At 38.7% G+C, this 13561-nt stretch overlaps 1 protein-coding gene across 3 annotated transcripts in view; it reads left to right on the forward strand.

Annotated features, from left to right (window-relative positions):
• ATAD2B (ATPase family AAA domain containing 2B) overlaps nt 1–13561 on the forward strand; it is a 173179-nt gene that overhangs the window by 105225 nt on the left and 54393 nt on the right. For 2 of the 3 annotated variants that reach the window (XM_084624746.1, XM_084624748.1), the window contains exons 19-22: nt 5313–5498; nt 6401–6536; nt 6861–7057; nt 9896–10055. In XM_084624746.1, coding sequence (XP_084480872.1) covers nt 5313–5498; nt 6401–6536; nt 6861–7057; nt 9896–10055 — 679 coding nt within the window. The remainder of the gene's footprint in view (nt 1–5312; nt 5499–6400; nt 6537–6860; nt 7058–9895; nt 10056–13561) is intronic. The other variant, XM_084624747.1, reaches the window with a different exon arrangement.

The raw sequence follows: 13561 nt of genomic DNA on the forward strand, positions 1-13561 counted from the left end.
TGCAAAAGAAGATAAGTTTTCATAGAAAATTTGTAGAGCTGAGGTTGAAGGAAGTGGAGCATTAGACTGACCACAAATGAGTTTGGAAGATGCAATTTTGAGGGATTTAAGAAGGCTAAATTCTCCTATACTGATTCTTGCCAAAGGAAGACGACTTGCAAGGGACTGTTAGAGTGGACTTCCATCTTCATGTGCCGCCACACCTGCATTATAGCCGTGCAGTACCTTGTAACTTCTGAGGAAAACTGGTTTCTATAGCTTTGTTTGAACTGTGTGTGCACAGAAATCTGTTTTCATTGACAAGGAAATAAACACATAAAAGTATTCATGAAAGCTTTTTAAAATAGTCAGATTTATTATTTACATCCTATGTTCCTAAAAAGTCTGAGAGTCACTGTTTGGGAGTTTGGGTTAATAGTATTCAGTTGATACCTTATTCATCTGTGTGAAAAGAAGATTGAGGAGGAGATAGATATGAAGGAGAGGATACTGAGATTAAGAAAGGAAGTGAGAAGTGAATAGGGCAGAGTGTGGGTGGGGGTAAAGGTATATGGAGTGAGGACCCACTAGATGTGCACCTACAATATGATGTGATCATAAATGTATTTTTATGAGATAACCCAGAACTGGAGAACATGACTTTTCTTGAAATCTTTCATTACAAATATTACTCATGCTTATAAGAAGCATGAAAATCAAGTCTAATTACTAAAATATTTTTATGGCTTAAGAATACTGTTTTTTCATTGAGAGTTGCTTATGCCTGATTCCATTTGATATCTAGATCTATGCAAGACAAAAAATTGCTTAAAAGTATTAAGGTTAATGTTAAAAGTGTATTAGTAACACAAGGGTAAAATGTCATGTAATTTTTTTAATCCTAAATTTACTCCTATGTACTCTAAGCCTTAACTCTGTTTTTAACATTTTTTTTCTTGGAATTTCCTTGTCTTTTACAAATTTAAAATTTCATGTATGATCTTTAAACCTGAAACCCAAAGGGAATGCTATCATGCAATATTTCTGATGATTTGAAAATATATAATATCTACCTTAAATATTTTGTTGTAATTTTAACTGTTAAGGGCAGATCCTTTGCTATGCCAGAATATACAGGCCAGTTATGGTGAGTTTACAGCTATTTTGCTGTGCCGGAGCAACACAAAGCAACTAAGGTGTTCAGGTGAATGACTTTTAATTTGCAGTTGATTTATTGATTAGAATACTGGATTAGTGTGCCTATGGTTATGGGAAGGGAAGGCAGGGGAAGCCAGTCCCTGGGTCTCAATACCTCTGTGCTGTGTGGGCCTGCGCTAATGGATGTGCTTGTAAATTCTCAGAAAAGTCATTCTATACTCAGTAGGGCTGTCAGTTAATCATAGTTAACTCAAGTGATTAACTCAAAACAAATTAACTCGATTAAAAAAATTAATCACGATTAATCGCAGTTTTAATTGCACTAGTTAAACAGTAATAGACTACCAATTGAAATTTATTATAAATATTTTTGGATGTTTTTGTGCATTTTCAAATATATTGATTTCAATTACAACACAGAATACAAATTGTACAGTGCTCACTTTATATTAGTTTTGATTACAAATATTTGCACTGTAAAAAGATAAACAAAAGAAATTGTATTTTTCAGTTCACCTCAACAAGTACTGTAGTGCAGTCTCTTTATCGTGAAAGTGCAACTTACCTATGTAGATTTTTTTTGCACTCAAAAACAAAACTGCAAAATTTTAGAGCATAGATGTCCACTCAGTCCTACTTCTTGTTCAGCCAATTGCTCAGACAAGCAAGTTTGTTTACATATATGGGAGATAATGCTTCCTGTTTCTGAAAGTGAAAACAGGAATTCACATGGCACCTTTGTACTGGCATTGCAAGGTATTTTCATGCCAGATATGATAAACACTCATATGCCCCTTCATGCTTTGGCCGCCATTCCAGAAGACATGCTTCCATGCTGATGATGCTTGTTAAAAAAAATAATGCTGTGACAGAGTTCTAGGTTGGAAACCCTGAGTCAGCACTCTGTTCACAGCAGCTCCAATCAGGCATAGCAGATTGGAGCTGATGAGACAGAGCTGTGCCTAGTTAATGGGTGGGCCAAGGCAGAAAGGCTAATTAAGCGGTTAGCCAGAGCCCACACATAGGCACAGGAAGGAAATGAAAAGGAGGGAAAGCAGGCAGTGAGAGAGAGAGATTGCTCTCCCCCTGCTTGTAAAGGCGCAAGGTATTCTATGAAGGTGGTGGGACGCAATTATAAATAAATTGCACAGGGCGCTGAACCAGCTTTGTTGACTGAGACAGATGCAGGACCAAGGAGGCCCTGTTACAAATGCGTTAATTAAATTTGTGACTGAACTCCTTGGGGGAGAATTCTATGTCTCCTGCTCTGTGGTTTTACCCACATGCTGCCATATATTTTGTTAGGTTTCAGAGTAACAGCCGTGTTAGTCTGTTTGTGTTATGGCAGCCTCGGCTGATGACCCAGCTCGTGTTGTTCAATTTAAGAACACTTTAACTGCAGAGTAGACAAAAGCAAAGAAGTTACCAATGTGAGATTTCTAAAGATAGCTACAGCACTCGACCCAAGGTTTAAGAATCTGAAATGCCTTCCAAAATCTGAGATGGGTGAGGTGTAGCACATGCTGTCAGAAGTCTTAAAAGAGCAACACTTCAATGCAGAAACTACAGAATCTGAACCCCCCCCAAAAAGAAAATCAACCTTCTGTTGGTGGCATCTGATTCAGATGATGAAAATGAACATGCGTTGGTCCGCACTGCTTTGCATCATTATCGAGCAGAACCTATCATGAGCTTGGAAACGTCCTCTAGAATGGTGGACAAAGCATGAAGGGGCATACAAATGCTTAGCATATCTGGCATGTAAATACCTTGAAATGTCAGTACAACAGTAGCATGTGAATGCCTGTTCTCGCTTTCAGGTGATTTAAATAAGAAATGGGCAGCATTATGTCCTATAAATATAAACAAACTTGTTTGTCTTAGCAATTGGCTGAACATGAAGTAGGACTGATTGGACTTATCGGCTCTAAATTTTATATTGTTTTGTTTTTGAATGCAGTTATGTAAATAAGAATTCTGCATTTTTAAATTGCACTAAAGAGATTGCACTACGGTACTTGTGTGAGGTGAATTGAAAAATACTATTTTTGTTTAACAGTGCAAATATTTGTAATCAAATAATATAAAGTGAGCACTGTACACTTTGTATTCTGTGTTGTAATTGAAATCAATATATTTGAAAATGTAGAAAACACCCAAAATATTTAAATAAATGGTATTCTATTGTTTAACAGTGCGATTAAAACTGCAATGAATTGCGATTATTTTTTAAATCGCGCGATTAATCGCAATTTTTTTTTATTGTTTGACAGCCCTAATACTCAGTAAATGGTGTAAATTTGGGGAGGTACAAGAGGCACTGTATTTTTCATACTTAACAAAGGGATTGAATTTATGAAAATGGGGGAAAAAAAGAATTGAAGCATGTGTTGAGATAAACTCATACCAAAAATTGCATATTATTTGTAAACAGATACCAGAAATAAGAGTGAGTTGAATTTTAAGGCTGCTGATCTTGACAATATATATTTAGTCGTTTTAAACCTTAATTTACACATGCCAATTAAGGCAGATAAAAATGGTAGACAGAATCACTAGAAGGCCACTGAAGTCTTTCACCTGTCTTATAGTAGGAAGTTTCTGTTTTGTTGCAATGTTGTGTGTGTTACACACGTGCACATACACACACGCACATACACATTCTTTTCATTAAACAATCTGTGTTCTGTGCACACATTATCAGTTTAGTGTGTGGCTGGAGTCCCATAATGCTGTTAACAAGCAGCTGTGTGGAAGAGAAGCTTCGCGGAATTATCACAAACAATTTATGTGTGTGATAGCTTTATTTTTAACATTACATTCAACACCTAAAAGAGGGCATGGCTGGAAGAAGTAAACAAGTAAGGCCAAAGTTCAGATTCAAAGCTGTAATGTTGTAAAAAAGGAATGGCATCCTTATCTCTCTCTCTCCTGATTGGAGTCAAACTTAGGACCAGAAAGACAATCCTTAAGTTTCAGAGTAACAGCCGTGTTAGTCTGTATTTGCAAAAAGAAAAGAAGTACTTGTGGCACCTTAGAGACTAACAAGTTTATATGAGCATAAGCTTTCGTGAGCTACAGCAAAGTGAGCTGTAGCTCACGAAAGCTCATGCTCAAATAAATTGGTTAGTCTCTAAGGTGCCACAAGTACTCCTTTTCTTTTTGCGAATCCTTAAGTTGTCATTCTTTTCTATAAGTGTTTTGGGCAAACTGAATGGAATCAATAGTAATCACCAGGAAGGAGTTGAAAGAGTTTGTATCAGTTATTGTGGGCAGTACAGCTCAAGCTGAAGAAACAACTTGAGGAATCTGCCACCAGAAATAAAATGAACGTTTAAAAAAAATTACAAATAGGTATGACCTTGTTAAAATAAACTGGATTATTTCTTGCTCTACTATCATAATGATGTCAGAATATCTGGGCTGCCAGAAGACAAAGGGAAGTGGTAATTGAGTTGACTTTTTATTTAGTCATAGAATTGGATATAGAGGGTGAAATTTTGAGATGTAACAGATACACGGAACACTGGCTCTCCTATGAGGAAAAAATAGCAGGCCGTGGGGAATAATAGCAAAGCTGCTAAAATTCTAAGATAAACCCGAAACTTAAAGTTAATTAATTAAAATGTTTCCTTGCTCTTGAAAAATGTCAGTCCTCCTGTCACACATTCTATTTGGTTAACCACCAGCAACCAACTCAGTGCACTGTATTTGCAAGTATCTGAACCAAAACAAAGCTGCTTAATGGACCCAGTATAATGCTTACGAATCTTAAAAAGCTGGTATGACCTTTCATCTTGTATTTTTTGTGACATTTCATATTTTTCTCTTCTGCTACAAAATGTGATACAGTTTAACTTTTCATGTGTTTTGCTTGTTGGTTCTTTGTTATAATAGATTATTAAAACAGGGTGTTGACTTGTAGCTGTTTTGGATGGCATTGCATACTGGCTTAAAGTAATTCGATGAAGCAAACAATATATTCGAATTCAAATATATATATTCAATATAACAAAAACTTTAATGGAAAGCATTTTTATTGTAATTTGAGGTAATTAAGCTGATGAGAGGATGTCTTTTGAAGGCACCACTTAAGCCCATAACGGTTTTCATTTTTTACTGTGTGTCGTAATACTTAATTTCTGATTTTAAATACTAGTGTTTCTCTTTACTAGATCTTTCGCGAAGCTCGAAGAACTGTACCAAGTATTGTTTACATGCCTCATATTGGTGACTGGTGGGAAGCTGTCAGTGAAACTGTGAGAGCTACTTTTCTAACTTTGCTGCAAGACATACCGTCATTTTCTCCTATATTTCTGCTGTCTACCTCTGAAACCATGTATAGTGAATTACCTGAAGAGGTGAGTGTTAAATATTTTTTGAGAGTGGAAGCATTACTAATGTGTGTCTTTTAAGAATTTAGAACACTTTAATGTAGAACAGTTGTATATAACCAGAACTTTATGCTCTAGTTCTTATAATTTACTTAAAAATATCTCACATTGAAATTGCTAAATTAATTTTATTTCAGCTCTAAAATTGCCTTGCATGAAGTCTAAGGTTAGTTCATATGTACTAATTCTTGCAATCATTATCTTTGCACAATAAACATCCGAAAGAACAAACTTGAAATCCTTTTGTCTTTATTTGAAGTGACAATATTTTCTCTGCAACTAAGAATGATCTCCATCTTCTTTTATCTCCATAAAGGAGCTCCTGCTATTCTAGACTGTGTGTTAGATTTTGCTCTGTTACACTGGTATAATTCCAGAAAAACCCATTGAAGTCAGTGGAGTTAGTCTGGATTATACTGCAGTGTAAGACTCAGCGACTACAGTGTAGCTTTAGTTTTTTTAAAACTTAAGGTATTCATACAATTTTTTTTCTAAGTTCTTTTCTCTTTCTCCTCCTCCTATCATTGCAGTAACAACTGTTGCTGCACTGCCCCTTTAACTTACAGGTTATGGAAACTTGAATAACAATTCCAGATTATTCATTTTCCTTGTTTCAGAGTAACAGCCGTGTTAGTCTGTATTTGCAAAAAGAAAAGGAGTACTTGTGGCACCTTAGAGACTAACCAATTTATCTGAGCATAAGCTTTCGTGAGACGTTGTGCTTCTTTGGAAATAGTTTGGTAACTTCTCAAGTATGGCCAGTTTGCGTCTTTTGAAAAGTTGATCCTCTGTGTTTAAAATATACATTGATCAGATAGTTCAAGAACATGTTGAATCCTTTGACTCTTCATGACGTTGTTTTCTTGCAGGTGAAGTGTATCTTTAGAATCCAGTATGAAGAGGTTTTTTATATTCAAAGACCAAGTGAAGAAGACAGACTGAGATTTTTCCAGGAGTTAATTCTTAATCAGGCATCAATGCACCCCCCCAAAAGGAAACAGGCTGGTAAGCTACTTTACAATAAAGCCACAGTAGTGCGAGAATCTGTTTGAATCAAGTTTAGTACTGTAAAATGTTTTTCTTTTTAAATGGTTTTGGGAAATGCAGTTAGGGTTATTAACAACTGACAGTTTATCAGTGTGCAGAACTGGCATGTTTCTATTATACTGAGTAAGATGGGGAGGAGTTTAAATTGTCAAGTTTGAAAAGTGGGAAGGAAAATGGGAAATCCCCCCCCACCCCCTTTGCATTGTGCAAGTCCAGAAAGGGGTAATCGTTCAATGCCCTCTTACAAATACTTTCTGACTTTTTCCTGCCTTTTTTCCCTAGCTCTTTGTGCTCTGGAAGTTCTTCCTCTTGCATTACCCTCTCCCCCCCGTCAGCTGTCAGAAACAGAAAAGCAACGAATGGAGGACCAGGAGGAGAACACATTGAGAGAACTGCGGTTGTTTCTCAGGGATGTTACCAAGAGGCTGGCTACAGACAAACGCTTTAACATCTTCAGCAAACCGGTGGATATTGAAGAGGTCTTGTTTCAGTAATGTGCAAAAAATGAAGTTGAACCTATTAGAAAAAAAAATTATTATTAATTAAAAAGGGCGTGAATAAATTACTATCCCAGATATCCTTGATATCCATGACCTAGCCAATTCTGCCTATCTGTAATCCACTGGTGGCTTAGTCATAACCTTCTGTACCACAGTGAGAGTGATCAGAAGCATATTTTTGGACACACTACTGGTTCAGCAAAAAAACTTGTATTACTCTAGCCCAGGAATCGGCAATCTTTGGCATGCGGCACGTCCGGGAAAGCTGCTGGTGGGCCTGGATGGTTTGTTTACCTGCAGCGTCCGCAGGTTCGGCCGATCGCAGCTCCCACTGGCCACGGTTCACTGTCTCAGGCCAATGGGGGCTGCGGGAAGCGGCGACCAGCACATCGCTCAGCCTGTGCTACTTCCCACAGCCCCCATTGGCCTGGGACAGCGAACCATGGCCAGTGGGAGCTGCGATCTGCTGAACCTGTGGACGCTGCAGGTAAACAAACCGTCTCGGCCCACCAGCGGCTTTCCCTGACGCTGTGTGCTAAATGTTGCCGATTCCTGCTCTAGCCTGTACTAGTCGAAGTTGCTTTTCCACTCTGAAAATCAGCATTATAAAAATGGTAGCACCTTATTCATCAAATCTGCTGCCAGGATGTATTTGGAATTAATTGTATTTGCTTTCTTTAGTTACCAAAAACTAGCTTTTACTGTTTTTTATTCCTGTAGAGCCAACATTGTGATGAAAAAGTGAATTGTGTTCTGTTCTTTATTGAAGAGTAACAGAAATGTTTACTTAGATTGCATATTTCTCCGAAAGCTATGTTCTAGGGATTATTCAGGGAAGTTCTGTAGTTTGTGTTACACAGAAGGTCAGATTAAATGATTGTAATAGTCCCTTTTGACCTTAGAATCTATGAATCTATAAGTTCCAGTTATTTATGAATGTGAAGACCCATTGAAAGACATAATTGGAAGACAGTGGGGTTGCAGTTGTAACTGAGGGCATCATTTGGCCTGCAAGTCTATTACTGTGCTGGTGTGTGAAAAGGAAAGAGCGTAGCTTGGCTTTCAGATAGAATACTAACTTTGTAGGGATGGCAGTAAGAAAAAAACACTTTTCTACTTCCAGTTGGAACATTTGTTCTGTAAGTCATTGAGAGACCATAAAAATGGGACCCTGCAATGTCATTTTTAGTGTAATTTTTTACAGCAGAGCTGCACTTTAAATTACATGCAGAGTTAACAAGCATTATGTGAGGCCCCATCCAGTCCTCCTCCAGCTTCAAGCCAGATTCAATATTTGAACGTTATTTGTGACTTAACTTGTTTATGTTAAAGGACTATGAACAATTCTTTTCAACTATGCAGAAGGAATATTGCCATCTTCATTTTATAGATGGGGAACTGACACAGATGAGATTTAGTGATTTGCCAAAGGGTTATGCAAAATCTGGGATTAATTCCTAGCACTGTCACAGATCTCTCAAGTCCCAGTCCCTAATGCCTTAACCAGAAGACCTCCCTTTCTTATTTAACTGATCTGCTATATAAATTTTGCAGTTTCACATGAAGATTCTATTACTAGTGGTGATACACTTGCTAGAAAAAATACAGGTTGACTTTTAGATCCTAGGATGAATTAACAGGATGAATTAACAGTAATATTTAGAAAAATATCATTCTGCTTGTAAACTGGACAGTTTACATCTGGGGATGCCATTTTCACTGCCTGTTTAGAATAGAAAATGCACTTTAAATATACATTTAAGCATTTAGCCAGTAGCTAGGTATTATATATGATGTTGATGTATGGTCTTAATCTAAGATTTATGTTGATATATTTTTTGTTACAATTTCTAAAAATGCACGTTTACCTGGTTAATCAAAAATTCTTCCTCTGGAGCCATTACAGTTTGATCGAAATGTATTTCATTTTTTTGGCAACCATCACCTTAATATATGGGTGATTTTAAAATATTCAGGACTACACAAACTCTCAGGCCTACCTACATGTGAAATTGATTGTAATCTTAATTACATTGAAGCACTCATGCAGAAGCATACTTTGTTTTAATCAGAGCAAAGAATAAATAATAAATACATACTAACTGTAGCTCACTGAGATATGTATAGCTCTGTTGGGGTCTTCTGTTGCCAAGAGTTAACCCCTCATCATACAATTAATTCAGTTAAATACCTTTCACTCTGCCTGGAGGGCTGCTGAACCCATGATGAGGTACACCATAGAAGGCAGTGAATTCCACTGACAAGGGGCCTTCTGAGAATGCCCTGCTACAAAGTCCATATAATACTTATAGTGGCGAAATTTAGATTTGGTGTTCCTACAGATTATTATTGCAAATGTTTTGCAGAAAATTATTTTTAAAGGTTAATGATTTGACGACCTAAATAACAAAAAAGGCTTACCTACAAAATGGAGAAACAGTTTCACAGTTCTCCTTTGTGTGGGGGTAGGCCCACTATTTTTAAAGTTCAGGACAATGTTAAAATATCTTCAGTGTATATAATAAAAAGAGGCTTTAATTGCAGCACCAATTTAGTTTGCTCTGAAAATTAGATGTATCAGTGAATCTCTGAAGGAACTATAACTTTAGCAGTCTAACACCAGCACTATAATTTCAATTTCTTTGTTTAAAATGTTTGAATTAAAGATGTATTGAAAATGAGAATGATCAAAATGTTGAGCTGGCACATTTCTTAATTAGTGCTAAGTATGCTGCATGAATATGTGTATAATGTGGGAAAGTGTGCCGATGAAATGCATAAGGCCCTGTGTCACTTCAGTATGCTGTTTGATTGTAGGTTTCAGATTATCTTGAAGTTATCAAAGAACCAATGGACCTGTCAACAGTAATAACCAAAATTGATAAACACAACTATTTGACTGCCAAGGATTTCCTAACAGATATTGATCTCATCTGTAGCAATGCATTGGAATATAATCCAGACAAAGACCCTGGAGGTAAGGAAATATTTGGTTTTGGCCTACCTAAACTTGAAAAATAGTTGTTTAATCATGTGTATGATGATTATTCAGGCATCTAAGCAAACTTCATACTGTGTTATAAATTAGCTAAACAAGTGATTTTGTTCCTTGAAGGTCAATGCTTTTAATAGTCTTGAGACTCTTAAGTGGACAGTTAGAATATACGTGAAGCATTCTAGGAACTATGTGGTGGAGTGAGTGTGCAGGAACTAGTAAGCAAAGTAGGGCTAAAGCACTTAACATTCACTTCTGGTAAATTGGGTTCCAATCCTGAGTAGGTCCTAAGTGAAAATGAATTTGGTAGTTGCTTCTTGGTCTTCAGGGGACATCTGTCCACATAATAAAACCATCACATAATTTGGCAGAGTTATATGGAGAATCCTGCACAGCACCTTGCGGTGCTATGCATTTGCCTCCAGCTATGATCCTTCCTACCAAATTCATCCACTAAATTAAGAACTCACCACTGGGGCTGGAGGAAGGAGCAGGACTAATCCCAAACAAAGAGGTCTGTTTTAGTTGATTAGGGAAGAATTGTCTTGCAAATGTATTTAAGTGGCAGTTTATCATGTGGCTGTTTCCAATTTAAAAAAAAAAAAAACTACAAAAAAGAGGACGTTAGTGTGAAGGCTGTCCACCTGCAGATATGGGAAATGTCATCCTCTGTATTTGTTGTAAAAGATGCATTATTGTGCATTGGGAAGATGGATGTTGCTAAATAAGCGTTTGATCTGACAGCTTCCAAAAGCTCAAGTCAGGTTTTAAAATGAAAAAGAAAATGCCCCTTTAAAGCATTAGTTAGTACAGTATGATGAATGGAAAACTGACCCTATCATCAAATGAAAACAGTGAATTAAAAGGTTTTCATTAAATACCATGAGACAAAAGAAGAAATAGTTCTTTGAGTGGTTGCAGATATGTTCCACTCAGGTATGCATGTGCCCAGCGCACCAAAGCCAGAAAAGTTTGCCTAACAGTAACCATGGGGCAGTACTTGTGCCCTTTCTTTATGGCCTGTCACATTACTATTAAGGGCACTGCTGCTCTGAACCTCCCTTCCCCCCCACCCCAATTCCTTCTCACTGCCCATGGCTAGAGTTGGAGTTTCAGTGTGGTGTTTCTTCACCCTGATTTTGTATTTCATTCTTCTGAAATTTTGTTGTAAATAGTCACAATAGTTAGTTATCTAGTAGTGCCTTAGTTAGCAAAGTTAGGTTGAGTAGCTATTTTTTTTTCTCAGCTGGAATGTCTTCACCAGGATTTAAGCTCTGTCTGGCGTGTGGGGTGACTGTTCCTAATAGTGATCCTCATGTGTAGTGTTTAGAGAGGGGCACATTAAGGAAAAGTACTTTATTTGCAAATCATTTAAGAATGCAGGTGGCAGGGGACTTGAGGCTCAAGCAGCACCTGATGCAGCATGCCATGAGTCCTGGTTGGCACCAAACACAGTATTGGCTCCTCAGCCACCATCATAACCATAACAAGACGATGTTCCTCTGTTAGACTCTGAGGCCTCCTCTAGAGGAAGAGGGATCATTCACCTCCCTTGGGCCTCTGAGAAAAGGACCTATAAAACAGACAGTAGCCACTCCAGACCTTGGAGAGAGTCCTCCTCTGCCAGAATCTGTGCAGACTGGCACCTTGACTCCTCAGGTACACATGATGGAACTGGGCCTTCTACCTGCTCTCTAATACTGAGGCAACATTAATTTGGGGCTGTCCTGTCGACTCTGGCTCTGTCCATGGGATGTCTGCTGAATCTGGTACCAGTGTCCAGTCCCCTGGCACATCAGGCAATGTCAGATGTGCGTTGCCTTTTGGATCCTCATTCTCCAATTGTCTGGGAATATTCAAGTGCTGCGACTTTATCAACAACGATGGCACTGTGTAGGTTAATTACACTGGTGTCTCCGCGACCAGCACCACCCTCAACACTGCATATCACGTTGAGTACGTAATTGAGGCTGGCACTGGTACCAGTGCTGAGGGATTTGTTAGCACAGCAGTCATCTTTGGCACCAATAATAGTCATAGTGTAGACTGTGTCATTGGTATCAGTACCGACGCCGGTGTCTGTGCCTCTTTTGGCATTGGTACCAAATGAGAGTGCATTGCCCTTGTGTCATAAATATAAAGGGAAGGGTAAACCCCTTTAAAATCCCTCCTGGCCAGGGGAAAGCTCCTCTCACCTGTAAAGGGTTAAGAAGCTAAAGGTAACCTCACTGGCATCTGACCAAAATGACCAATGAGGAGACAAGATACTTTCAAAAGCTGGGAGGAGGGAGAGAAACAAAGGGTCTGGGTCTGTCTGTAGGCTGCTCTTGCCAGGGACAGAACAGGAATGGAGTCTTAGAACTTTTAGTAAGTAATCTAGCTAGGTATGTGTTAGATTATGATTTCTTTAAATGGCTGAGAAAAGAATTGTGCTGAATAGAATAACTATTTCTGTCTGTGTATCTTTTTTGTAACTTAAGGTTTTGCCTAGAGGGATTCTCTGTTTTGAATCTAATTACCTTGTAAGGTATCTACTATCCTGATTTTACAGAGGTGATTTCTTTACTTCTATTTACTTCTATTTCTATTAAAAGTCGTCTTGTAAGAAAACTGAATGTTTTTTCATCGTTCAAGGGTTTGGGTCTGTGGTCACCTATGCAAATTGGTGAGGCTTTTTATCCAGCATTTCCCAGGAAAGGGGAGGTGCAAGTGTTGGGAGGATTGTTCATTGTTCTTAAGATCCAAGGGTCTGGGTCTGTAGTCACCTAGGCAAATTGGTGAGGCTTTTTACCAAACCTTGTCCAGGAAGTGGGGTGCAAGGTTTTGGGAAGTATTTTGGGGGGAAAGACGTATCCAAACAGCTCTTCCCCAGTAACCAGTATTTGTTTGGTGGTGGTAGCGGCCAATCCAAGGACAAAGGGTGGAATATTTTGTACCTTGGGGAAGTTTTGACCTAAGCTGGTAAAGATAAGCTTAGGAGGTTTTTCATGCAGGTCCCCACAACTGTACCCTAGTGTTCAGAGTGGGGAAGGAACCTTGACACCTTGCCAGTCCTTCAGGTCACCAACTTCTGTCAACCTTGGGACTGATGCAACCAGCACATTGGACCTCTGATGAGGCTGGACTCTGTCTTGCTCTGCTGGGGTTGCTCCCCCATTATCTCTGGATGATTTTGGGGATTCATTATAGTCGAGCTTGACGTCCTCCCTCCCAGTCTAAAAGGCAGTTGAGAACCCCTTTCTCATCCTGACCACGACTGTCCCCGCAGCACTGGGACACTACTACTGGCCACTAATGCCTTATCCCTATCCACAGTGGCCTGGGAATCCATAGGATGTTCCTTATTTCTTAAGGTCCTGACCTTCAACCCACTTCTGGGCAAGAGCACCCAACCCATCCATGGCATCACCTCCCCAGCCACCTACATTGCAGATTCAGATGGAGGACACTACCTCAGAACCCTTGCAGGGTCTGGTACTGCACCCAGG

Source organism: Lepidochelys olivacea (assembly GCF_965140295.1).
Source record: "Lepidochelys olivacea isolate rLepOli2 genome assembly, chromosome: 3".
NCBI classification, from domain to species: domain Eukaryota; kingdom Metazoa; phylum Chordata; order Testudines; family Cheloniidae; genus Lepidochelys; species Lepidochelys olivacea.